Raw genomic sequence first — 23896 nt, forward strand, 5'->3', positions numbered from 1 at the left:
TTAAGGTAAAATTTGCAATTATTAATCGAATATTCATTCATCTTTGTATAATTAAAAACGAGAAATATGTATGTTTTTATTATATTCTTTTTTATATTTATACATTTGTTTATTTTTTTTTTTATAATTTAATAAATACACGCATATTACTATCTTATACGAAATATGTTAATCTTCGAATTCCCTTTGTTCCTTGAAAATATTTTTAATATAATTTCGAAGGTATTCAATAATTTTATATAATAAAATTATATAGAGATATTTAATGTCTAGAAATGCGTACTTACGAATTCATTTCTTAAATCGTTAAAATACATGAAATTTACACAATAGATTCAATAGTACAAAATTTTCGTCTATTTGTCAATAGAAATATTTTTAAAAGGTTATGAAAATGACGAAATCAAATAATAAATAAATTTATTTCAAATTTATGTTGATCTTTGCAAGACGCTCGAATCAAAACAAGATTTAGTACACAACGTAAACGTATATAAGTTTGGCGGTCAAACGATCCATACGTAAACAATGACGATTATAGAGCAAAATAGCAAAATTATTTACACGTTCTTCTCCTAATTTTGTTTTTGCCAAAAACTAAAAATAACAAGAGTTAATTTATCCAACAAAAATTATATGTATGTACATATAAAATAAATGAAATAAAATTAGTATACATGTATTTTGAACTATTTAAATATATGTTAAAACTTTATTTAAAAAATATATATATATAATTTATCATCTTTAATTGTAATTATTAGCAATTTCTATCTTTTCTATTCCACGAGTAAAGTAACTTCATGGTTATATGTTTACGTAAATTTCGTGTAATTTCAAAACAATTATATGTTTCGTAAGATGCATGCATCGTTGTATTACATGTCGAAGTTTAATTACATTGATCGTTATCTCTTCCCTCTCTTTCTCTTTTTCTCGATCATTTTTAATCTTTCTCGATCTCTCTCGATCTTTTTTCTGCGATACAAAGCTCATCTATTCAACGTAATTTACGTATGTTCAACATTTCTCACGACTTCGCATATATTTCTACATAATTTTTTTTTATATCAATTTTTTTATTTATTATTGATATTTAATAACTTTTTTTTCATTTAACAAAAAATAGTCTTAAATATACTTTATATATATATGTATAAAGTAAGGATGATGAGCAGCCTTAAGGGCAGTTCCTGTTGCAGAAATATAGAATATATTATCACCATTTGACAATAGTATTTATTATTTCCACTGTCATATTGATAAGAAAATAAAATAGAATTATCATTATATACGATAGTTAGTATTAATTATGATTTTCTTTGATGTCAATATCGCACATTAAAATTTATAAATTATTTCATTATCACATACGTTTGCACTTAAAAATACTATGTACAATTATTTTATCAAATTTATAATTAAATAAATTAGTAGCAAAGTTTTCTCCTGTTAAACAACTGGTTTAAGATGAAAGAAAGATAAATCCATTGGATCTCATAAATATAAAAAATCTGTATAAATGTACAAAAATGGATAGAATATATACAGGAAATATAAATTATCATAATTTATATATTTGTTCATCTTCAAATGAATCAATAATGGCAATATTCTTTCAATAAAAAAACACTTTCATTTTTAGCACAGTAGACGATCAATCAATATATTTACATACTTGTTCATATGGTAGTGTTCTAACAAGTTTTCCTTCTAACTGAACATCGATAGTATATTCTTCTATGTGTAACTTTTTCACTATTCCTTTTTCTCCTTTGTACTTCCCCCAAAGTATTAGAACTTCTTTACCAATAGCAGGTATTACTGTTTCTAAATATTCTTGATCTAATTTTATCAAATGCCCTTCAACTTCTTCAGGTATAGTAAGTTTAACTTTAGCAACAAATCCAGAATTTTCCACAGACTTAACGATACCTTTTGCTTTATAATATTTATCACCCAGACTTTTGGTAATTACTTTCACTACCAATTTTTCTCTAAGCCAACCTCCTTCGCTTTTAGCGTGTTTTTCTAAACTTGAACTACTACCATTTTTTTTTAATTCCAACTTAATAAATGGTTGGAACTTTTGTGGTTCTTCTGTGAAAGAATTACACTCGATAGAAAGTTCACTTTGCTTTGATGTAGATGGATTAATTATAGGAACTGGTTTAGGTTTTGGTTTCAATTTTATATCTAAAACCAAAGGTGTAGTATCATCTGGACGTATTAATGGTTCTTTGGTTTCTTCTGTTTCTTCCTTGATTGATGTTTGTTGCTGACCCTTTTCAATTTGTTTTTCTATAAATTTCATTAATTGTTCTTGATCATCTTTATCCATTTTCTGTTTTTTTACTTTCTTTTCTTGAGCAGCTAATGTTTCTGGATCTCTATCAATATAAGTTATGTACCAACCTAAAAATTAAGAAGAATAACGTTATTGCATATAATACTTATCAACTAAAATAAAATGTTGATTTTTTATATGATTTAATATTAAAAGTTTTTTACCTTTCTCTGTTTCATCGACAACGCACTTGCCTGTACGGCCCAACCATTTAACAAATCCTGTTAATGTAAGCCACATAGTTGCATTCATATGTACATGACCTCTATCCGAGATATATTCTTGATAAACTCGATTTGCCGGAACTCGTCTGGTACCAAATTGTCTTTTCAATAAATTTAGATATCCTTCAGAAAATTCACGTGAAAATTGATCCATGTAACGACTTGCATTATCGGCAAAAAGTAACAATTGCCGATGATGCGATTCAGACATTGTATGACATTTAAATCCATTTTCATCTCGACATTGTTTTTGACACATTTGACAATACCATCGTAATTTTTGTAAACCTTTAGCCTTGATTTTATTTGCAATATATTTTGGTGTTCCCACTTCGTGTTTACCCATCTTTATGATCGATGATCAAAATGAATCATATACAATTATATAGTATCTTTATTTTTCAATATTCAACAAGTTATAAGTAATATTTAATAAAAGAGTTATAATACTTATACTAAATACTATCTTATATGAATTCTTTGCCGCCATATTGTTTTTTTCAATTTACTTATAATGACGTGTTTTCAATTGTAACCAATAGGAAAGCATATATAAAGAACATTCTGATTGGTGCGTGTAAATTGATCAGTCTTATTTACAAAAGATATATACAATCAAAAAATTTTCGTAATATAATAAACCTAATTCTTGTAGTTCTATTAATTTTAAATGTAAAAAAATATAATAGATCTATTAATATTAATAATATATATATTTTTCTACATTCAAGTTATATAATCATACCTCAATTTATACAAAACAAATATAAGAGTGGTGTGTGTGTATATATACAAACATATATATACATACACACACATATATAAATCGAATAAATAAAAATTAATATACCGATATAAATAATTTATGTGCATTTGTACTTCAACATCCGAATTCTACTTTAATTTTTATATCTGCTTGATAGTTTTTCGAAGGTAATTCATATTTAATCATATCGTCCATACTTCTGCAATCACGTAGTTTCCCAGCGTCATTTCTGTAATTATATCTCAAATATTATATCTATTATATTTTAATTTCTATAATTCGTTCTATAAAAACCTGCAAAGTATTGTAACCAAATCAGGATTTTTATGATCATCCTGACACCATTGTTGCCAATGCTGATACAATTCTAATGGGTCTATTTCATTCAAATATTCATGACAATTATCTCTCAAACTAAAAATTATGTAATGAGAATTACTATATATAAAATTTATATTTATATTAAAAAAAATATTTACTGCGTCTCCCATAAACCATCACCCGAAGATGTTACTAACGTAGAACCAGGAACATGATCGCAAATATATCTTTTGCCATTAATTTCTCGTAAACTGTAGCTATATGTAACACGTATGTATATATATGTACATATATATTAAAGTATTAAAAAAAAATATCAAAATAATTATGACCTTAATTGGATACTTTTTTAATTATACATACTGTTTAAAAGCAAAATTACAAATATTTCTCAAAAGAATAACGGCTTCTGTATCATTTAACCAAGTATCCAAAGATTCATGTATTTCTAATAACGTATCGTTTATCTAAAAGCATAAATAAAAAGATATCAATTATACTTTTATGATAGAAAAATATTAACACATTTGATAAAAATTATAAAATACATATTTGGGCTAACTTGATTTGCTATAGCAATGCACATTCCACATTTCACACAAGCTGAAGAGAAGTGAACTGTTAAACTGTTTTCAGGGGATACTTGAATATATGGGATTTTTTGTACTATTCCCACTGTATCACAATTATAATAAGGATCTATAAATGTAGCATTAGAATTTAAAAAAACTTCATGTAATACTTTTTTTTCGCAAACATCTTCATCTTTCTTCAATTTATGCATACGATGTCTACCAAAACTTGATGTACGAGATAATAATAAAAAAAAAATTATTATCAAAATCATTTTTTTCATATCAAATAATACTTTTAAGCTTTACAACATAATACGTTATTAATGTTTATTAATTATAAATAGACATATTCAAGATTCTAGAATTCACATAACAAAAACATAATACAAATAGCTACATCTAGTCATCTGCACTTTTAATTGGTTGTTTTTATTTTTTTAATTATATGTATAATTTACAAATAGTATAATTTACAAATATATTATTCTGTAAGTCCAGATCATTTTAAACAATTGCTTATCTATTCTTTCTTTATCTATTTGAAGTTATTAATGAAACAATAATGAAAAAATAAGATTATTTATTAAATAGTAATACTTGTTATAATTGTAAATTTAAAAATATATCAGATTCATGAATATAATAATTTACTTTTATATGTACTACAAAACTGTTTTTTGCTTTATACATTTTTTGCTGTTTATATCTATGCTTTCCATTGAAACAGTATGTTTATTATTATATGTTTTTATAAAATCATGACCAAGATTTTGTAATTTATTTCTCAATTTTTCCTCTTTGGTATAAGAATAACCTATGCAAAATAATTGTAAGTGAATTTATATGATAAGTAAAATGTTTTAACTTTTCAATATAATTATACTTCTGTATATTGATATGTTCCCAGTCTTTAATTTGTACTCAAAATTTCTAATTTCTTTTTCACATCTTGCAAGAAAAGTACCATGGAAAATCGATGGAAATTGCTTTTCTAATTCATAATGATCACAAAAGGTTAATTTTTTTGGTGTATAAAATTGATATTTTAAACATCTTAACATCTTCTCAATTAAAGTAAAATTAGTTTGATCAATTCGTGTGATTACACCTGGTCTAACTTTTGTTCTCAGCAAATGATGTAACTATGCGATATTCAAGTAAAGATATTTAATAATTGTAACATGAGCTTTGTTTAAATGATAAATTCTTTTTTAATAATATAGAATCTGATATTAAATAATACCTTAAAAAGTATAAATAAAATCCATAGTAATGATTCCCGTTCCAGAACATTTCTGATATAATTAATCTCATTCTCTTTGAATCTGTGGATACAATTATGAATTAAATATTGATATGATTTATAAAAAATTATTACAAACTTTTGCATGGTTTCTATAATCTCTTCATTTTTTGCATATACGTTATTTAACCATCTCATTCTTTCATAGAAGTTTGAATAAGTTTTCCTAATCCAATAACCTCGCCACAATGCTTGGATTCGTGTTGCCATGCAATTATAATAATCTTCCCACATTTGATGTACTTTGCTTATTATAACTTTATCAAAATTATTTCTTACATAATACCCACGCCAATTAGACTGAATGATTATTGCTTCTTTATGAAGCATAAATAAATGTTTTCTTGTTACATTGCCACGAAACCAAGCCTATTATACGAAAAAATATCACCGATAATTGAAAAAATTATATTATATTTTTTTAATGCGTATTTTCTTCGATAAGTTTTTAGATAAGTTCTTAAGAAATAGGAGTCCTATTTGTTTACAAAAATAGTATACAAATTATAGTACATATATATTTATATAAATAATTATATTTTATATTCGGCAACCTGAATTTTACGTGCAGCTATGAAATATTCACGTTTAAACAATTCAGTAAAATCATTTCTTCTACTGATTTCATTTTGTAGCTCGTTAATTTTTATATGATATCTCAACCCAGACGCCATTTTATCAACGATGAAGAAAATGTAGTGACATCTAGCAAGTACTTTACACAGAATAAATACTTTGTAAATTGAGAATCATAGTAATAATTCATTTAGGCATATATAAATTTTAATCTAGTAAATAATGATACTACAAAATTTATAAAAGTAAAGTGAATAAATTGTATATATCATATTTCAAATTTTTATCTACTCTGACATCTTTAACAGAAAATTATTAAAATGATAATACCTATTAAACGGTAACAATCATTAATGTCATGTGTATATATATGTATAGCTATAATAATACAATTAAAAAGTAACAAATTTATCTTTTCTTCAGTGATCAAGATGTACAAGAGTGGGCTATAGTGGAATTAAAAGGTGAATTAACGTTTGGTACAAAAGATATTACAAATAGTCATTATATAGGCGATTTTCATTTTACAAAATCTGGAACTCCAATGCTTATAATTGGTGTTCATGTAATGTATGGAAAAGAGATGGCTCTTACAAAACCTATTGCAGTTTTAAAAAAAAAAGCTGTCACTTCAACCAATCAGTCAAAAGAAGAAGATCGTAAAACTGAATATACTATTCAAGCAATTGTAAATAAAAAAATTGTTTTTAAGTTTAGACCTAAGCCTATCGTAAATAGCATAGAAATATAAAAGAATGTTTTGAAAATGGTCATGCATAAAAAGAATTTCTAAGACATTAAATTATTATTTATTTACATATTTTATAAAAATATTGTTTTTACATGACCTATTAACTCATTATACTTGACATATATAAGGTTATACAGACTTATATTTATTTACTTTATAATTCAAATAAGCAATTAAAAATACAAAAGTCATAAATGTAAATTTAATCCTTCATTTCTCCTTCTTCGTCTTCTTCTTCTACACCACGTATGTACATAACATTGTTACATCGTATCAGTACTTCTCCAAGATTACCAGTACAATTTCCATCTATGTGTTCTTCTGTATTTGCAAGTTGTAAATTCATGTAACCATCTACTGACACAAGATAACCTTTGTATTCATGACCCCACTTTAATTTTACCATTACAGGTTTTCCAGTTAAACCATTTAGAAATGGTTTTGGATTTATTGGCATTGTTGCAGCCATGATGATGATTGAATATTACCTGAATAAGAAAAATTATATTATTCGTTTTAATAAAATTATATTAATCGATATCTAAGTTATATTAATTAATATGTAAATGGTATAACTTAATTATATTTGTCTCTTCTATTTTTATTTAAGCAAGTACTGAACCGGTTTGGGTTATATTTTGTTAATAAATATGAAATTAAAAAATTAATGATTTTATTAAAATTATATATGTAAACAAACCTTCTAAAAAGTAATATGAAATAAAAACTCAAGCTTCACAATGGAATACCACGTTTATATTTGAGTATAATTCAACGATAGGTTATTACCGACGCGACAATCAGGATTGCCAACAGAAAAAAAAAAATTTCATTTGTTAATTTCAGAATATGCTGAAAGTATCTGTTATAGATATTTGTTCATTTTTATTTGTTAATAAAGTGTAGTTATTACGATTGTAATATAATACGTTTTGTTCAATTATAATTAGGTTATCAAAGTATTTTTGGTATTTTGAATTATAATTGTTAATTAGTAAAATATAGAAAAATAATATTCGAAATATTTTTGTAATATTATGTTATAAAATTGAATAGTGTTTATTTCTTCGAAGAAATAAGTTCTTAACAAAAATGAATATTTTACCTAAAAAAAGGTAAGTCTATTTTATATGTTTTTGTGAATGGAAATAACTTAAATTTTTAACATTGAGCCAAAAATATTAGAGGTTATATTTCTGTTTCATGTTAGATGGCATGTTCGAACAAAAGAAAATATAGCTCGTGTAAGACGAGATGAAGCAAAAGCTGCAGAAGAAGAACGAGTTAAGCAAGAACGTATTCAAAAAGCAGTAAGTATAATAAAAGTATATATTTTGTTATAGCTATATTTTTTGTTATATATATCATATTTATCATATCATATTGTCATCTTTGCTAGGAAACCGAAGCACGTATTAACTTTCTGAGACAGCAAGCAAGAACTAAGTATGATGGGAGGGCTGATACATCTAACGTTAAAACAGAAATATCTACTAGTGCTTCGGAACATGTTAATTTCTTTTCTGATCTCGAGAAAGGTAAAATTGATTATAATAAACCTAATGTAGATCATGAAAAAGAAAAGAAAGAGGAGAAAGAAAAATATGAAAAACAAATTGGTTATCTTACCTATCTTGGACAAGATACAAATGAAGCATTAAGAAAAAAGAACTGGTACGAAGAATTACCCAAAAGATTAACTGATAAAGATAAAGATATTGAAGTGGAAATAAAAAAGAAGGTTTTACATGATCCTATACAAGATATGAAGAAGTATTTAAACATAATAGGCAGTGTTTGTTCAGAAAAACATGTGAAGACCGAAGTAACAAGCGTTAAAAGAAGGCATTATGATTCGGATGATTCAGATAGTGAAATGGAAAAAAGGAGTTTTGGAAAGAAGAATAAAAAACATAAAAAGAAATATAAAAAACAAAAGAGAGAAAAAGATGATATTTCTGAGGAATCTTCAGAAAAATCTAAAGTTACAACAAATATAGAAAAATTAAGAGCTGAAAGATTATTAAGGGAGCAAAAGGAGAAATTAAGAGCAGAAGTATTGGTTGCTAAGTTAAGAGGAGATCCTTTGCCTATTATTCCATCTGAAGAAATACCTAAATCTTCTGTTAAACAAAAGTATAGTTCACAGTTTTTCCCAGAAATTGCTAGACAAAATGCAGAAAGAACGCCTCGTAACTAAATTTATATATATTATATATATGTATATATTTTTTATGTATGTTATGTGTGTATATATTTTTTTTTCTATGTATGTGTATGTGTATATGTATATATATATATATTAGTTATTCAATATTTATTCTATATTTACTATTATTATTATGATGAAGTAGAAATAGAATAAAAGTAATGTATCTGTATATATTTTTTATTGGATAAAATGTTGTATAATTAAAAACAAACATCATATAATAATGGAAATTTTACGTAAAGTTCTATCAAAATGAAAAGAAACATGAAATTTTACGCTAGCATGTTGTCGGTTTAATTCTGTCTTTGGTGAATTTGGGTAAAGTTGTACACAGTCACGTGATACATCATGGCGGGCTACCAGGGAACTCATAGATAATGCTCTCGTATTTGACGTTTATGTCATTTTTTCCGTTAATCTTGGATATTATTTATATTGAACTTTATTTTCGGTAAGCAAAATCAATTATTTTATAATATAAATATAAGAATTTTAGAATATTTAATAAGTCTTATTACAATGTTAATCTCGAAGCAGACGCTTAGAGTGCGCGGACTATCTGACGAGATGTGGTTTTCGAATTTGAACGTTTGTACGCCGGTTTGTTTTAACCGGATTAAAATTAATGATATATTCATGTTTATTAAAATAAAATGAATATGATCTTTTTGTTGAATTCTTTTTTAAAATGTAGTAAATTATACGGGTAATAACTTAATAAGATAACCTCATTTCAATCGACTGAAATGCCGTTTATTCGAGTTATTTTTTATCCTTTGTTCTGATATTGTATGTATTAGAATATATGATATATTCTTTGATTATATTTTGCACAAATTTGATTATTTCGTTTATAATGTGTAAATATATTTTTATTTAGTGATTAACCAACAATATAATTATATTTACACATGTTACTTGTACTTTAATACATTACTTATATGTATGTAGCTATCTGATATATTATTTATTTTTGCTTATTATAGCCAAAATGAAGTTATGCCTTTAAATATTGAATTTATATCTTCATTATGAATAAGAATATGAATGCTGAAAACTTATCATATTTAAGCTATGAAATAAATGGTACTCGATTTATTGTACAAACTCTATCTAATTCAATGGATATAACAAAGGTTGAAGGTACTAACGATGAACAAGGTACAGGGAATATAAGCGATGAAACATCATTTGGCAAAGAAGAAGAACCAATTTCTTTGATTTCTGTAGATGGCCAAATTTATGCATTTCAAAATGGAGACTTTCAAGAACTTAATCTCAGTCATGTTGATGGTCAAATTGAATTATCAGATAAAGCAGTTTTGTTATCAAGAGATATAGAAAATGAAGACACACAGTTTATTACCAATGGAGCTATAATAATAGAAAATATTGATGATGACAATCAAGAACGTTATGAGATAGTTACTGAACAAAACGATAAAAATTTTGTTATGCAGAAGGATGATGTAAATGCAAATGATTTTGTAGAAGTAGTAACAGCATTTAAGTGTAAGATATGTACTTACACAACACAAGATAGAGGAGAATTGATAGAGCATTTTCAAAAAACACATATTAATCCGACAGTAGATATAGAGGTGAACCATTTAATTCATTTATATTTAGATATATAAAAAATAAGCTATAAAATATAGTTGATGTTACAGTAAATAAATATGGTATTTTTATAGGAAAAAGAAGAGTCTGTAAATGTTGATGAAGTAAAACTAGTTTACATGTGTGGAGAGTGCTCTAGTTGTTTTCCTTCTTTAGAAGATTGCAAAGAACACATGATAAATGTAAGTATTTGAAGCATAATATTTTTTAATAAAATCTATGTCTTAATGTTTATTGTTATTGTCGAGTGTTTATGTTTTAAATAATTCATTTTATCAGGATCATCAACTAACTAATACAGCTCCTGAAAAAGCAGTTAGAGAATATATGACAAATGAACTGAGAGATCCTAAGCTACATGTTGAGCAGATAAAAAATAATTGTAAAAATAATCAATTAAAACAAGAAGTAAAAGATACTAAATCTTTAAATTCCGAATGCATACTTAACAAAAAAGCAATTGAATTGGCCGAAACAAATGTAAGGTATGTGTTTGATTTTCAATAATATTTAAATTACATACATATGCATATTTCTTTATATTCATATACATTGAAGATAATGTCTTTTTTCATTTTTTTTTTTTTTTTTAGATGTACATATCGTGGATGTCCATATAAGTTTGCAACAGAAGAGATAATGCAGCAACATGTTGCTTTTCATACAGAATCCCAAAGTGTATCAGCATTTAAATGTAGTATTTGTAGAGATTTAAAATTTACAAAATGGAGACAGTGTAGTTTACATCTGTGGAAGAAACATGAAATTGGTTAGTTTACATTGGAAGTATCATTTGTTATTACTTTCATATCTCATTTCATTTCAATCATTTCTGTTTCAGACGTAGGCCTTTTTACATGTAAGATATGTAAAGCATACAAAAGTGCTACAATGGTGAAATTGTTAACTCATATGAAGGTTCATAGTGAAACTCGGGAATATGAATGTTCAGAGTGTGGTAAATGCTTTAAACAAGCAAGTCAACTACGTAATCACCGAGTAATGCATTTAGATCGAAAAACTTTAGAAGTAAAACGTTGGTATACATCAAAAAAATGTGATATGTGTGGAAAAACTTATGCAAATTCTAAATGTCTCAAAAGTCATATACAAGCAGTTCATTCAAAGTTGCGTCCTTATGTGTGCAATGTTTGTGGTCATTCTAGTGCTAGAAAGGCTATGCTGCAGATGCATCTGCGACAGCACACAGGTGATAAACCTTTTAGCTGTGAACTCTGTGAATATAGGACTGGTGATCACAATACGTTAAGACGTCACATTATGCAACATACAGGTATCTTAAAAATTAATATTAAGGCTAACTTAAAACGCATAGTATTTTTTAACATCAATTAATATTATTATATATTAATAGGCTTTAGACCATACAAGTGTCCTCACTGTTCATATACAGCAATTCAAAGTAGCAGTTATAAGAATCACTTGAAATCAAGACATCCTCTGTTATCTGGTTTATTCACATGTGATTCTTGTTCTTTTAAAACAGTTAAAAAAGAAAGTTATATACAACATGTTCATGATCATGAAAAGGGTTTAATTAAAGCAAATATACAAAAGAAAGGTACTTATTTTTTGTTTCTATTAGACATATTTTCTTATCAAATGTCAGTATTAATTTAATTTTTTAATTTGTAGATGATGAAAATGTCGAAGTATTTCCTGGTAATATTGCAGCAGCACAACTGATTTACAGTTGTTTAGGTGCCTTCTCGAAAGTTGGAGATACATTAGAAGCTAATTTAATGTCTTCCTCGACATCTGCTGATGGTACATCACAAACAATCACAATTCAGATACCATCAAAACATCTTGAAAATTCATTGTCATCAAGAGAAAATATTAAAAGTAGTTCTGCGATAGAGCAAGAAGATGAAGAAACAATGCACTGTTTTTTAAAACTACCAAGAGAGGAAGAGGAAAATATTGATACTGGTGGTATAACGATACCAGCAGAACCGGAAATCTCTACTTCTGCAACAATTGATATTGATTGATAAAAGAGTGTGTATATATATATATATATATAGTAATAAGGAAGAATAAAATCTTTGTATACTATAAGTTATACAGATGCTATAATAGCGAATGAATGAAGGAATACTAGTCATACGTTACTTATTAATAATTATATTTGTTTTTATTACATTTATAGAATAGTTAATTAATATAGAAAATAATCTAATGTGATACTATTTTTGGAAACATATATTTGTTCCGAATTTATAGCATGCTAGTACTTGTGTTATATACAATTGCATATATTTTTAAAAATTCATTAATTTATCATCACAGTTATATGTAGTTTATTTAGTAATTAATTATGAGATTTGACAATTAAATTTTATAATGAAATTATTAATGAATAACTCTCTCTCTCTCTAACATATACTGTATGATTTTTTTTAGATGATGATTAAATAAGTGAACGTTTTTTAATTGTTACTTTAAGTTTTAAGTTTAAGATCTATGTTTCTTATTTAAAAATAGAAATTGGTATTAAATACTACCAACTTCTAAATTATCTTCTAAATTAATTTACTGATTTAAGCAATAACATAATTTATATAAATTTTAATTTAACATTCTTAAATGTGTAAGATTTTATTTTTTTAATTGGACAATGTTTACATAAATTTAACTTATGAAATTCTAGAATATGTTTCTTAGAAAGTATGTAAAAAATTAGTAATAATATGTAAAAGAAATTGTAAAATAATAGTCTGAAAATTGTTACAAGTGGGATTAAAAGCATAGTACATTGCTTATATGACCAAAGAAAAATATTTTTGGTTTTACTCAATTATGGCTAATTAACATTTTTTGATTATATTAACTAAATAACCTTAATTGATTATATTAACAAAATAAACTTAATTAAGAGATAAAAACTGTTTTATACGATTGCATAATACAATCGTAACAATCAAATATCGATCGATCGATAAATTTCTTAACGCGTAGATTAGAATAATTTTTAATTCAAATTTGCGCGGCAATTTTCCAAGTTCGATTATTCAATACCAAGAAGAATCGATATTTGAAAATATTCGAGTAATCGTCATAATCATTTTAATAATAGAATCGTGTCGAAGTTGTGATAACGTTACGAACTCGTCGACGAGAGCAAATGTAAACAAAACAAAAAGATCGCTAAATGTTTGACCTCGAGCGGAGGTCGGTATTTAACATTTCTCAGTCGTTCGTAGTATCACTGCGAGTGTATTTCTCGGGTCTCCTTAAAATTTCGTTTTAATATATTTTCCTTTATTTTCTTTTTACATTAATTTTATTTTTACTTAATTTTTATAGATTATGCATATTCAGAAAAGAGTTTCCGTACGCAGCAATTTCCTTGTGATGAGAACTGGACAATCGATATTATTTGCGTTGTAATAAAATTTTGTATATAATTGTAAACAACGTAAGTACTATCGAGCTAATGGCTGCTTTTCAATTAATTTAGTTTGAAAGAATTTTATAAAGATTCATTGTTCCAATTAATTTAATTTCTACTACAGGGAATTATTTGTTTCGAATCGTTAATCGATAAGGCAGAGCACGATGCGAAAAAGGTAAAATTTATTCCTTTTTTTAAAATTAATTTTTATATATAGTTTTTGTTTAGCGTTTTTGTATTATCTACTGTAGAATGTTACGTGGAGAGAACGTATCGTTTGTAAGCTTCGTAGTTTTCTTCTTTATCGAATTGTATTCAACACAGACATATCTTTCAGGTACGTGAATATTAAGGTTAATTTGACACAGATTTTATATATATATATATATAATCTTGAATATTTTCTTGAAAGTGTAAGGTTTCATTGTTTAGATGAGAAAATTTGTATATATACAAACTTATGTTCTAAATATGTTTATTACTTGATAACAAAATTAGTAGAGTGTACATAAAAATTGTAAAATAATAGTCTGGAAATCGTTGTAAATTATACATTACAATGCATTAATGTGTTTATAGCACAGGTTAAAATTATTATATTATACAAAGGAATATCTTTGATTTCATTTAAATTCGAGTAAAAGTAACACTTATAATTAATACTGTGGAAGAATCAATCGAAAATTTGTTCAACGTTCACAAACGTTTTTCTCAATCAGACGGAGATGACATCACAAACTGAATTGTTTTTGTATCAATTCGCTTAAATGCAGGTAATAGCAGTGGAGTAATAAGTTTAATTATAAAATATATATATCTGTAATCTATAGACATTGGCATAAAGTTAAAAACATCGATACATTTAATGAAGTTAATTCGTGAATAATTCGTTGATAATACAATAAAATAGAAGAATAAATGATATGATTTAAGCAAATTGATACATACACGTTGATATTTACAACTAATAATTCCAGATAATTGTGACGCTCTTGTTTGTTCAATGTAGTTGACTTAGAGCTTCTCTCACATTCCATGTTATATCACAACTAACAGTCTCTGGGTAATTCCCCATAGTAAGCCGTTAAAGCTATTAACTTTCTGTCAAGAAAGTTTTGTTCCACTTCTACACCAGAACCTGCTCCAGCTAGCATAGCGATCTGTAATTATGATATAATCATACAGACATGACATATTTCAATCATGCAATGTTATTCTTATATATATAGATTTTTACCTGCATGGTATCTACATTTCTGGGTAAAAAGTAGGCCACGTGATCCGTGATTTTTCTTGCTACTTTAAATACATGTATCCCACCGATTGGATACATAATATTATCAAGATCGTAAGTTTCGTTTTTCACATAACCAGGTCCTCCCCAAGGTGGACTTAGAAACACGACGTCGGCTATTAATTTCGGTGCTATATCAAAGAAATTACCAAGAATAAATTCAATTCTGTCCTCAACACCATAAATACGGGCATTATTTCGGGCAAGTTGTATTTTCATTGGATCAATATCAATGGCCAGCACTGTAAAAACAAGTTCAAATTGGCGTATCTGTTCGGTTTATATTGTTTTTTCGAATTTATACAAACCCCTTTCACATGTAAATGCAAATTGAATTGCATTTCCTCCCGCACCACAGAATGCATCAATAATCGTGTCACATTTGCATCTTTCTGCTATATGCTCTGCTATCTTTTCTGGAGTTACAGAAAACCAGCTTTCTAGCAAAATGAATTACACAGATAAAATTAGTATATTAGGATTTGATGACGTAATAATTTAACTGTAAAATATTAATATTTCCAATTTTTTGACTAACTTGACAATTTTCAAAAAAATACTTACCTCGATCTAATTTAATGCCCTGGTCGAATTTACTGAAGAGATGATATCTTCTTATCCAATATTTCATTAAAGTTTTGTCATTATTTACTTCTGCAGGAAGACTTATACTTCTTTTTGATTGTTTCCTTCTCTTTTTCTTTAATGTTTTTTTTATACTATCTTCGTCCGATAATTTTATATTTAATATCTCTGTGTGATGCTGTTTTTCATCAACATCCATATCGATATTTAAAGTAGACAATTTGTCTTCGTTTGGAGGAACAAGTCTTTCATTAATCAATGCTTTCACAGAGTCACTTTCTTCATCACATTCACATTCTACAATATCATCAATTATTGCATCTTTAAAAATTTGATCAGATTCATTAGAATCTTTCAAAGTATTAAATATATTTTCAACTGGTTTATCTTGTTTTAATTCTGATGAACTTGTACTTGGTTTATTGAACACTAGTCTCTTTGCTTGCAATTTTGTTTTAGGACTATGATCACACTCTTCGTCAGAACTTGATGAAAATTGTGTTTTAGTATAGGAACCTTTGTCGTTAGATTGTGTTTCAGTTTCTGCAGGCTGTAATATTGGACAATACGATAAATAACGTTTCACCTATAAAAAAACATATGAAAAAAATATATTACTCCATTTTATTTTTAAACAGTTTCTTGTAAATCAATTAAAAAGTTTTACCTTGTCTATGGTATTTGTGATTTCAACTCCATTATCATCAAAATAAATGTGCTTGTTTATAGGTTTAGAGCGACTAACTTTCATTTTCAAGTATCTATTTTGTAATCTAATATTTCTTTTCCTATAAACAACCTCACCTTGTAACTTTGTTTGTTTTTGGCTTTCATTAAAAGTATAACCCATTAATGAAAAAGCTTTCTTCACCGTTTCTAAACCTTCTCCTACATCGTCGTAATCAGCTTCATGACTAAAAATTGTATGAATATTTTAAGTATGTTTTAAATAGTTGTAGATTCTTTAGTAATATTTTAATTACCTTCGTTTTAATGTAATAGGCTTATCTTCATTTGCCTTATCTTTATCATCACTCGATATTTTCTTTGTAAATTCATCATTATCGATGGTAGAAGATAAAACAGTACTGTTTTCGTTGGATGTGTGGATTATATCTTCCTTTGATGACTTTTCTGTATCACTTATTTTATTTATTTCATCTATAACCTCTTCTTCGGATTTCATTGTGAGATTTTGCATGAGCATACCAACCGATTCTATGATCATTCTTTTTTTATTTGTTAATTCTTGTTTTACTGGCGTATTTGTTATTGCTTTTTTATCATCTACGTTAATAATTTTATGCAATTGTTCAATATTACTCTCTGTAGATTTTTCTTCACCTAATCGATTGTTATTACCGTGCTTCCATATATTTTGACCATTAACCTCAAAAACTGAAGCGACACGATCAGTTTGTAGAATCTCTGTTTCTTTATATCTTATTACAAATAGTTCGTATTGCTTTTGGTATTCTAACTGAAAATTTTCTTTCCATAAATGTTGCCAATATTTATCATTGTCCTCAGATATATATTCATTTTCTTGATCAGAACTACTAAATGTTATGTTACTTTCAATAGAGCTAGTTACAGAGCTAATAAGACTAGATGAGTGAATAGAATTGGAATCACAACTAGAACTGGTTAATGTCATTTTGGTGACATTTGTCATAGAGTCAGATGTTGCATTTGTCTTTGCTGTGGAACCATTGATAGAATCACATCTGGTTAATAGTCTTTCGTCTTCTGCATTAGAATGTTGATTATAACTTTCTTCAGCACTAAATGGACTTAACGGATTCCAACCATCACCTGCTTCTGGTGACAGTTCATAATTCGTTAATTTTTTCCTATTATCTTCTGCATCTTTGTCATTAACAGTTTGTTTATTTGGATCTTCAAATGAAAAATTAATATTGTATGATGAACTTTTATTTTTCGATTCATTTTCGTTGATGCTACTTTTACTGAAGATTCCTTCAAAATCTGAACGATCGATTTCGCAATTTTTGTGCGCTTGATTAGGGAAACACGTATTTTGTTCCGAAAATTTGTCTATACCAACTTGTTTACTTTCATTGATTTTTTCCTCTTCCCTTAAATATAAATTGTCTTGAAGGTATTCAGGATTAATATATTCTGCATATTTTTCAATCCATGATGACCATATCAATTGTTCCCCATGTTTGTACCAGTATTTTTCCCAAGCCATATCCATTTCACTTTTATTACTTTTGAAATACTTGGAATAGGAATAATCATCAGAACTATCTTTATAATTGTGCATAGAAGGGTCAATTTCATTTTCATTTTTACTGCAGTTTTGTATATCATCTAATGCCGTAATATTTAAGGATAAAGGTTGTGCTATTGAATCTTTTTCTCCTAAAATAAATGAGGAGGATTTGGTATGATACTTGGTTTTTGTGCAATTAGAGGGATTACAGCTTAAGGCTGACGTGTCGTCGATACAAGAATTTTCAGAATCAACATTTAATGTTTCAGACTTGAGTTCTAAATCTCTGCTTTCGCGATACCTCATAAATGCTTCCGCATTATCAAACCCACTCTCAACTTCGTTCTCAGATGAATGAAAAGTTTTTCCATAAGAGGCTAAAAGATTTTGTATACTTTTAGCTTCGTGTTGATCATGATATTCTGATAAATCTGCACCAGAATCAGATTGGTGTAGACCTAATTTTTGTGTAAGGCTATGTGCTGTGACACGATGGGTTGAATCACGAACAGAATCATGTTCATCCGTAGAATAGTTGTTGTCTGTATGTGATGCACTACAATAACAACTTACAGGTTCTTCCTAATAAAAAGAAAAAAAAAGAAAAAAAAAAAAGAAAAAAAAATAAACAAAAAATAAAAAAAAAACAATAAAAATGTGACTTGAATAAAGATTGTATAAATGCATTTCTAATTAGAAATATACTGGTATAATACAATCAAAATTGATAATATTGATTATCTTACATCGTGTTTCTCCACAGATTGTATTTCTGTGTTTGTTCTTTTATAGATATCCAACATTTCTCCCACACAATCTCTTTCAACATCTTCATTTTCACTTGCATCTTCGGCAGTTTGGATGGTATAAACATCTGGATTTCTGCAAGTAAGGAAGGATAACATCACATTTATAATAGATGTTGGATAATAAAAAACTGCATTATATTTTATTACCATTTTATGTAGAATTCACTTGCTTGTTTCTTTCACAAAAATCATATAAATAACATAGCAGAACAAAAGGAAAATTCATAAAACATTTCATTGTGCTAATTTTAAAAGAATTGCTTCACTTGTCAGAGTTATGATATATTTTGTCAATGAAATTCGTAAATATTTAAATATAGTCTCTGTTATGATTTAGATTATATTATACATAAGTGGATGTCAAGGTTAAGTCATGTGTCACATCACAAATCAATATATAAGTAGACGTGGAGCTATTACTAGTACAAAAGGGGTATATTGAAGCATTTAAATTAAAGCAGAAAAGAAAAGAAAAGAAAAGAAAAAAAAAAAAAAAAAGAAAGAAAATTTTATAAAAAGAAGATTACATTTACCTGATAAACACTCTACTGCAAAGACAATAAATGTAACAATCGGGGTCAGGGGACTCCGCCTGTTCTGCTATATAAACTTCAGCTAAAGGTTCCCAAAAATGTTCGCACATACCGAAAATGTATAGTGATCTTTCATACAATAATAATTTATCACAACACCCATATGTCTTGCGCTTAGATCTTCATGACTTCTTTCTTGAAAAAACAATCCGCCATTCATTCGGCAATGCTTCGTTGCAAACTTCGAGTTAGTGTTGCACTAAGATCGATTATCGATTTGTATCGAATTCAAATTTACTAAAGTTACGCATGGGAATATAATAATCAAACTTAAACATGTAAAACATGTTTTATTAACTTACACGATTAACTTTTTTTTTTACGCGATTTATTAACATCTTTATGCGATTTCATAAACGTTTTATAGATATTAATTTAAATCTTTATCTTGCGTTTTATTTTCAGATAGCGAGAATTATCTAAAGACATTTTTATATAAGAATTTTTTTTACAAATTTTTTTTATGAAAACTAATTCAAGTATATTATTATATTGTATCTTTCTCTTTCTCTCTCTCTCATTCTCTCTCTCTCTCTCTCTCTCTCTCTCTGTCTCTCCTCTTCCTTCCTTCTTTTGTAAACATTTATTTAACAAGTATCGCGTTTTAGTGTAAGTATATTAATTATATTTTTTTGCAACAAAGCACAAGAATCTCTATTTTTTTATGTACGATATATAATATTTAAAAGTATTCTTTAGAAGTAATTATATTAATCATATATTTTTAATAAAAATTTGTAACAATCAAAAACTACTTTGCAGACAATATGAATGTTATCGATGTGTTGTAACACCGTAATGTGGCGCTCTCTAAAATTTGATATAAAAAGATTCACTGACCCGTCGATAAGTTATCGATAAGTTATCAGCGATGTGAAAATAATTTTTCTTTATGAGTTTTATTATACGCAGGAATTTTTTATATTAAAATGAGAGCGAAAGGTGAGATGTATAAATTCGAATAAGTTTTTAAAAGGTTTGTTAATTTAATTAATTATTATTGTAAAAATTTCGTGAAAAGAAAAGAAAAAAAAAAAAACATTTTAAAATGTAGTTTTTACATGGCTCCAGATAGAGACTTTTGTATACATTCGTGTTTGAATATTGCCTACTATCAGGGTTACGTCGTTGATCGCGATTTCTATACTCGATCATAATTTTTCGACAATAATTTATCAACGCGTTATAATTTAAATCTCGAATAAAAATTTTTATTAATGAAATGAAATTAATTAAAAATTACTTGCTTACTTATTCAACGATGACGAGTAAGAAATTTTTAATTTCTCTTTGAATAATGATACGCATATTAGTATTTGTGCATGATGTACTTGCATACAATCGAAAATGATTTCTTTACCCGACAGATGACGCCATCTCGAGGAATTCTAGTGATTCTGCGGAAGACGAAAGGAGCAATGGCGTAGGCGGCGATTCACGTGATAAATTAATTTTTATTGCTTCGTGGGTGGCGGCTCTTTCTATTGGTCGATGATCGGGCACCTCCTACTCCATACGACGAAGCTTCTTTGCTTTTATTCTTCTCCGTTATGATAGCGACGCACACAAGTTGGTGTCTCTTCGAAAGAAGCGAGTAAGGATATAAAAGAAACGCGTACCTATGGATTCTCAAAGTCGAGGAACAAATTTGTTCTATCCTTTTCAAGTTTTCACCATCGTTTTATTTCTCAATATAGATTTTAATACATAAGTTTCTATTATCTCGTATGCGTCAATTATATCGTTCAGCATCGAAGTCTCCGTGGCTCAAACCTAATTTGAACATTTGGAAAATTGTAAAACGTGCTAGCAATATTTCTAACATCATTAACGATTCTATAGTTGGAAGGTTAGTAAAGTTATTCTCGCTCTTCGGCGAATCAAAATTTATTTATTTTTACATAATCGTAACGATTAAAGTCTTAAGTATTCGACGTCAATTTTTTCGAATACATAATCGAAACGATTAAAGTCTTAAGTATTTGACGTCAATTTTTTCTATGAAATCGAACCGGAGAACTGATTTCGCGTGGGAAAAGCCGAGCGCGTAAATTAGTGGAAGGATTATCGATAAGAAGGAAAGAAAAGGAAAGAATACTTGAAAAAGAAAGAAAGAAAAAGAATGATTCTTAAGAACGGTGATACATCTTTTCCTCTTAGCGACTATCTACAATATACATACGTATATATATATATATACATACGGATGTATATGGATATATCGTAGATGCGTTGTAGGTAGGAGGTCGGAGTTGGTGAATCCGCGAGGAAAAGAAGGAGGAGGGGGAGGAGGAGGAGGAGGAAAAGGAGGAGAACGAAGGAGGGATGTAGGCGCATACGTGTGTCGTCGTTTCTTCGCTTGGCTAGGCTCGGCTCGGCTCGGTTCGGTTTGCTTCGGTTCGCGCTCCTCCCGCGCTTACAGAAAAGAGCAGCTTGTATTCGAGCTACGAGAGGAAGGAGGAGGGAGGAGGAGAAGGAGAAGGAGGAGAAGAAGTCGAAGACGAAGACGAAGTCGAAGAAGAAGAAGAAGAAGATAGGTAAGGCTGTTAAGAGCGATAAAGATAGAGACGATTCGTTGGCGGAGAGTTGGCCGATAGAGAAAGAGAGAAAAAGTACCTACGTATGCGAGAAAGAGAAAATCGAAGAGATGCCAGGATTCGCGGCTCCTACGCAGGTGGAGATGGATGCTGTACGGGGATATCCATAGTGTACGTGAGAGGGAGAGAGAGAGAGAGAGAGAGAGAGAGAGAGAGAGAGAGAGAGAGTACGAGTGTATGAGAGGGGGACGTGATCTTCGGATCCTCGTTGAGTGTTAGGGAAGGGAGAGAGAATGAAGGAAGAGAGGAGGAAGGAAGAAAGGAAGGGAGAATGAAAGAAGGAAAGAAAGAAAGAAGAGAATGAAGGAAGAAAGAGTGAGAGAGAGAGGGCAGAGGTAGTCTTTCTCGGTCGAGTAGGTAAGATAAGGACGAGGCGGACAAACGGACTGACGAAGAGTATCCAAGGTAGGGATATTCAGTCTCTCGGCCACGTGCTACACGAGCGCACGCCCCGAGCCGGCCGGTGGTCCAGACACAACGTTTCCTCCATCCTTTCTTCGCCCTTGTTGTGTCCACGTTTTTTCTTCCTCTCTCTCTCTTTCTGTTTTTTTCTTTCTCTCTCTCTCTTTCTCTTTTTCTCTTTTTCTCTCTTGCTTGCTCTTCTTTTTTTGTTCGTCTTATCGTGTTCTTTTTCTCGCTTTTTCTTTCTCTCTCTTTCTATCTCTCTCTTTCTTTTTATCTTTCCTTTTCAACTTTGTTTCCTTTCGGTTCCCTTCTCGTCAATCATCATCTCTTTCCTATCAACGAGATGTAATTCGAAATATATATATATATATATATATATATATATATATATATCTCGGTGTGTTTCGATCGAACTACGTATTATTGAGGATACCACAAGGATCTTTGTGAATTATTCAAAGAGGGAAAGAGGGAGGAGAGAGAGAAAGAGAGAGAAAGAGAGAGAACGATTATCAACAAGTGCCAAAAGTAATTATCGATCGTCGAAGTGTCTCTTAGTGACCTTGGAAGATACGCGAACGTGTCGATGTATCGTCGACGTTGTGTTTAATGGATTAAGAAGGAAAGGAGGAAGGAAGGAAGGAAAGAAAAAAGGAATTAAGGAATTAAGGAAGGAAGGAAGTCGTATTAAGAAGACTGCGAGATATTTCTTGCTTTGATGGTACGTAATCGAGTGATACGTCATTCGATCGAATTTTTTGCGAAGAATTATCAATCGATCGATCGATCGATCGATCGATCGTTTGATGAAAAACGCGAGGGGAAAGGTGAGGGGTTATGCGAGGGGATGGGCGTTGGCAGGGGAGGGGGTAGAGGGTAATGATGGTCAGCATTACTTGGGAGGATACGTAGGGACGAAAAAGCGTCCTCGGACTAAGCGGCGCCGACGATTAATTTGTCACGTCGTTCCTGGCACAAACGATTTAAACTGTCAGTCGGCAGGATGATATCCGAGTGACGTGCCGCTCGCAACCGGTTCATTAAAGTTGCAGTCGACGTACCGATCGGCCGTCACTCATTGGTCCGCCACGGATTGGTAGCGCGAGGGGAAGATCTTGATAAAAAACGAACGCCTTAAAAACACCTACCTACCTACGGGCGACGCTTCTGACGCGAGTGGATTTTACCGATCAGTCATTATCGCCGTCGCGAGCAGCTCATCGGTCGATCTTTTCAAGGATAGAACACGAGAGAAAGAGAG

General features: G+C 28.8%; 9 protein-coding genes and 1 long non-coding RNA gene across 19 annotated transcripts in view; 5 read left to right on the forward strand and 5 right to left on the reverse strand.

Moving 5' to 3' along the window:
• Nucleotides 1–1557: 1557 nt before the first annotated feature.
• On the reverse strand, nucleotides 1558–3071 carry LOC122634042 (DNA/RNA-binding protein KIN17). Of its 2 annotated transcripts, none has more exons than XM_043822608.1 (2): nucleotides 2512–3071; nucleotides 1558–2301 (listed from the first exon to the last, which is right to left on the reverse strand). In XM_043822608.1, the coding sequence occupies exons 1-2, from the start codon at nucleotides 2915–2917 to the stop codon at nucleotides 1658–1660; spliced, it is 1050 nt and encodes a 349-aa protein (XP_043678543.1). In that variant the 5' UTR covers nucleotides 2918–3071; the 3' UTR covers nucleotides 1558–1657. The 2 variants fall into 2 exon arrangements, with proteins under 2 accessions (XP_043678543.1, XP_043678542.1); XM_043822607.1 differs by having other exon boundaries at nucleotides 1558–2415.
• Nucleotides 3072–3305: 234 nt separating this feature from the next.
• On the reverse strand, nucleotides 3306–4640 carry LOC122634204. Its single transcript, XM_043822908.1, has 6 exons — nucleotides 4631–4640; nucleotides 4221–4357; nucleotides 4022–4125; nucleotides 3817–3915; nucleotides 3632–3751; nucleotides 3306–3566 (listed from the first exon to the last, which is right to left on the reverse strand). The coding sequence occupies exons 1-6, from the start codon at nucleotides 4638–4640 to the stop codon at nucleotides 3452–3454; spliced, it is 585 nt and encodes a 194-aa protein (XP_043678843.1). The 3' UTR covers nucleotides 3306–3451.
• Nucleotides 4641–4658: 18 nt separating this feature from the next.
• Nucleotides 4659–6243, reverse strand: LOC122634044. Of its 3 annotated transcripts, none has more exons than XR_006328281.1 (3): nucleotides 6091–6229; nucleotides 5477–5558; nucleotides 4710–5375 (listed from the first exon to the last, which is right to left on the reverse strand). XR_006328281.1 is itself a non-coding variant. In XM_043822610.1 (3 exons), the coding sequence occupies exons 1-3, from the start codon at nucleotides 5864–5866 to the stop codon at nucleotides 4896–4898; spliced, it is 801 nt and encodes a 266-aa protein (XP_043678545.1). In that variant the 5' UTR covers nucleotides 5867–6228; the 3' UTR covers nucleotides 4714–4895. The 3 variants fall into 3 exon arrangements, 1 of the variants encoding a protein (XP_043678545.1); XM_043822610.1 differs by having other exon boundaries at nucleotides 4714–5047; nucleotides 5117–5375; nucleotides 5477–6228; XR_006328280.1 differs by having other exon boundaries at nucleotides 4659–5047; nucleotides 5477–6243.
• Nucleotides 6244–6252: 9 nt separating this feature from the next.
• On the forward strand, nucleotides 6253–6912 carry LOC122634048 (chromosome transmission fidelity protein 8 homolog). The gene is made up of 2 exons (XM_043822615.1): nucleotides 6253–6452; nucleotides 6536–6912. The coding sequence occupies exons 1-2, from the start codon at nucleotides 6433–6435 to the stop codon at nucleotides 6861–6863; spliced, it is 348 nt and encodes a 115-aa protein (XP_043678550.1). The 5' UTR covers nucleotides 6253–6432; the 3' UTR covers nucleotides 6864–6912.
• LOC122634049 (small nuclear ribonucleoprotein F) lies at nucleotides 6899–7666 on the reverse strand. The gene is made up of 2 exons (XM_043822616.1): nucleotides 7564–7666; nucleotides 6899–7351 (listed from the first exon to the last, which is right to left on the reverse strand). Exon 2 carries the CDS (start codon nucleotides 7330–7332, stop codon nucleotides 7066–7068), a length of 267 nt encoding a protein of 88 aa, XP_043678551.1. The 5' UTR covers nucleotides 7333–7351; nucleotides 7564–7666; the 3' UTR covers nucleotides 6899–7065.
• Nucleotides 7667–7922: 256 nt separating this feature from the next.
• On the forward strand, nucleotides 7923–9180 carry LOC122634043 (leukocyte receptor cluster member 1). The gene is made up of 3 exons (XM_043822609.1): nucleotides 7923–7978; nucleotides 8074–8173; nucleotides 8263–9180. Exons 1-3 carry the CDS (start codon nucleotides 7956–7958, stop codon nucleotides 9061–9063), a joined length of 924 nt encoding a protein of 307 aa, XP_043678544.1. The 5' UTR covers nucleotides 7923–7955; the 3' UTR covers nucleotides 9064–9180.
• A 39-nt stretch (nucleotides 9181–9219) lies between these two features.
• On the forward strand, nucleotides 9220–13491 carry LOC122634145 (zinc finger protein 99-like). Of its 3 annotated transcripts, none has more exons than XM_043822784.1 (9): nucleotides 9220–9526; nucleotides 10062–10236; nucleotides 10306–10676; nucleotides 10770–10877; nucleotides 10975–11180; nucleotides 11289–11464; nucleotides 11537–11989; nucleotides 12071–12277; nucleotides 12352–13491. In XM_043822784.1, the coding sequence occupies exons 2-9, from the start codon at nucleotides 10107–10109 to the stop codon at nucleotides 12708–12710; spliced, it is 2010 nt and encodes a 669-aa protein (XP_043678719.1). In that variant the 5' UTR covers nucleotides 9220–9526; nucleotides 10062–10106; the 3' UTR covers nucleotides 12711–13491. The 3 variants fall into 3 exon arrangements, with proteins under 3 accessions (XP_043678719.1, XP_043678720.1, XP_043678718.1); XM_043822785.1 differs by having other exon boundaries at nucleotides 10062–10218; XM_043822783.1 differs by having other exon boundaries at nucleotides 10062–10676.
• A 117-nt stretch (nucleotides 13492–13608) lies between these two features.
• LOC122634101 lies at nucleotides 13609–19737 on the forward strand. Of its 3 annotated transcripts, none has more exons than XR_006328308.1 (4): nucleotides 13609–14137; nucleotides 14235–14288; nucleotides 19024–19119; nucleotides 19361–19737. It is a non-coding gene; the product is annotated as an uncharacterized LOC122634101 (long non-coding RNA). The 3 variants fall into 3 exon arrangements; XR_006328307.1 differs by having other exon boundaries at nucleotides 19378–19737; XR_006328306.1 differs by lacking the exon at nucleotides 19361–19737 and having other exon boundaries at nucleotides 19024–19189.
• On the reverse strand, nucleotides 14572–19706 carry LOC122634100 (trimethylguanosine synthase). Of its 2 annotated transcripts, none has more exons than XM_043822692.1 (8): nucleotides 19574–19706; nucleotides 18978–19113; nucleotides 16976–18813; nucleotides 16660–16906; nucleotides 15972–16542; nucleotides 15716–15847; nucleotides 15351–15649; nucleotides 14572–15273 (listed from the first exon to the last, which is right to left on the reverse strand). In XM_043822692.1, exons 1-8 carry the CDS (start codon nucleotides 19681–19683, stop codon nucleotides 15163–15165), a joined length of 3444 nt encoding a protein of 1147 aa, XP_043678627.1. In that variant the 5' UTR covers nucleotides 19684–19706; the 3' UTR covers nucleotides 14572–15162. The 2 variants fall into 2 exon arrangements, with proteins under 2 accessions (XP_043678627.1, XP_043678626.1); XM_043822691.1 differs by having other exon boundaries at nucleotides 15972–16578.
• Nucleotides 19738–23035: 3298 nt separating the features above from the next.
• LOC122634130 (zygotic gap protein knirps-like) overlaps nucleotides 23036–23896 on the forward strand; it is a 7406-nt gene continuing 6545 nt past the window's right edge. Inside the window, exon 1 of one of the 2 annotated variants that reach the window (XM_043822753.1) lies at nucleotides 23036–23356. In XM_043822753.1, the coding sequence (XP_043678688.1) occupies nucleotides 23354–23356 (3 nt within the window). In that variant the 5' untranslated portion in view covers nucleotides 23036–23353. The remainder of the gene's footprint in view (nucleotides 23357–23896) is intronic. The other variant, XM_043822750.1, reaches the window with a different exon arrangement.

The sequence above is a fragment of the Vespula pensylvanica genome, chromosome 14 (assembly GCF_014466175.1).
Source record: "Vespula pensylvanica isolate Volc-1 chromosome 14, ASM1446617v1, whole genome shotgun sequence".
NCBI classification, from domain to species: domain Eukaryota; kingdom Metazoa; phylum Arthropoda; class Insecta; order Hymenoptera; family Vespidae; genus Vespula; species Vespula pensylvanica.

Bases quoted from the DNA above. Each gene is read 5' to 3' on its own strand.
- LOC122634044 (XM_043822610.1), bottom strand. From the start codon at position 5,866: ATGCTTCATAAAGAAGCAATAATCATTCAGTCTAATTGGCGTGGGTAT. The intron at 5,376-5,476 runs GTATTATTTAAT...AATATCGCATAG, and splicing joins TTTTATTTATACTTTTTAAG to TTACATCATTTGCTGAGAAC. The intron at 5,048-5,116 runs GTATAATTATAT...TATTTTGCATAG, and splicing joins GAACATATCAATATACAGAA to GTTATTCTTATACCAAAGAG.
- LOC122634204 (XM_043822908.1), bottom strand. The intron at 3,752-3,816 runs GTAAATATTTTT...CATAATTTTTAG, and splicing joins GATGGTTTATGGGAGACGCA to TTTGAGAGATAATTGTCATG. The intron at 3,567-3,631 runs GTTTTTATAGAA...ATATAATTACAG, and splicing joins TTGGTTACAATACTTTGCAG to AAATGACGCTGGGAAACTAC.
- LOC122634100 (XM_043822691.1), bottom strand. From the start codon at position 19,683: ATGTGCGAACATTTTTGGGAACCTTTAGCTGAAGTTTATATAGCAGAA. The intron at 19,114-19,573 runs GTAAATGTAATC...CCTTACTTGCAG, and splicing joins TGCAGTAGAGTGTTTATCAG to AAATCCAGATGTTTATACCA. The intron at 15,848-15,971 runs GTAAGTATTTTT...TCATTTTGCTAG, and splicing joins GGGCATTAAATTAGATCGAG to AAAGCTGGTTTTCTGTAACT.
- LOC122634049 (XM_043822616.1), bottom strand. From the start codon at position 7,332: ATGGCTGCAACAATGCCAATAAATCCAAAACCATTTCTAAATGGTTTA.
- LOC122634048 (XM_043822615.1), top strand. From the start codon at position 6,433: ATGATAATACCTATTAAACG. The intron at 6,453-6,535 runs GTAACAATCATT...TCTTTTCTTCAG, and splicing joins ATGATAATACCTATTAAACG to TGATCAAGATGTACAAGAGT.
- LOC122634042 (XM_043822607.1), bottom strand. From the start codon at position 2,917: ATGGGTAAACACGAAGTGGGAACACCAAAATATATTGCAAATAAAATC. The intron at 2,416-2,511 runs GTAAAAAACTTT...CTTAATTTTTAG, and splicing joins TGTCGATGAAACAGAGAAAG to GTTGGTACATAACTTATATT.
- LOC122634145 (XM_043822783.1), top strand. From the start codon at position 10,107: ATGAATAAGAATATGAATGCTGAAAACTTATCATATTTAAGCTATGAA. The intron at 11,465-11,536 runs GTTAGTTTACAT...TTTCTGTTTCAG, and splicing joins GTGGAAGAAACATGAAATTG to ACGTAGGCCTTTTTACATGT. The intron at 11,990-12,070 runs GTATCTTAAAAA...ATATATTAATAG, and splicing joins TCACATTATGCAACATACAG to GCTTTAGACCATACAAGTGT.
- LOC122634043 (XM_043822609.1), top strand. From the start codon at position 7,956: ATGAATATTTTACCTAAAAAAAG. The intron at 7,979-8,073 runs GTAAGTCTATTT...GTTTCATGTTAG, and splicing joins AATATTTTACCTAAAAAAAG to ATGGCATGTTCGAACAAAAG. The intron at 8,174-8,262 runs GTAAGTATAATA...CATCTTTGCTAG, and splicing joins AAGAACGTATTCAAAAAGCA to GAAACCGAAGCACGTATTAA.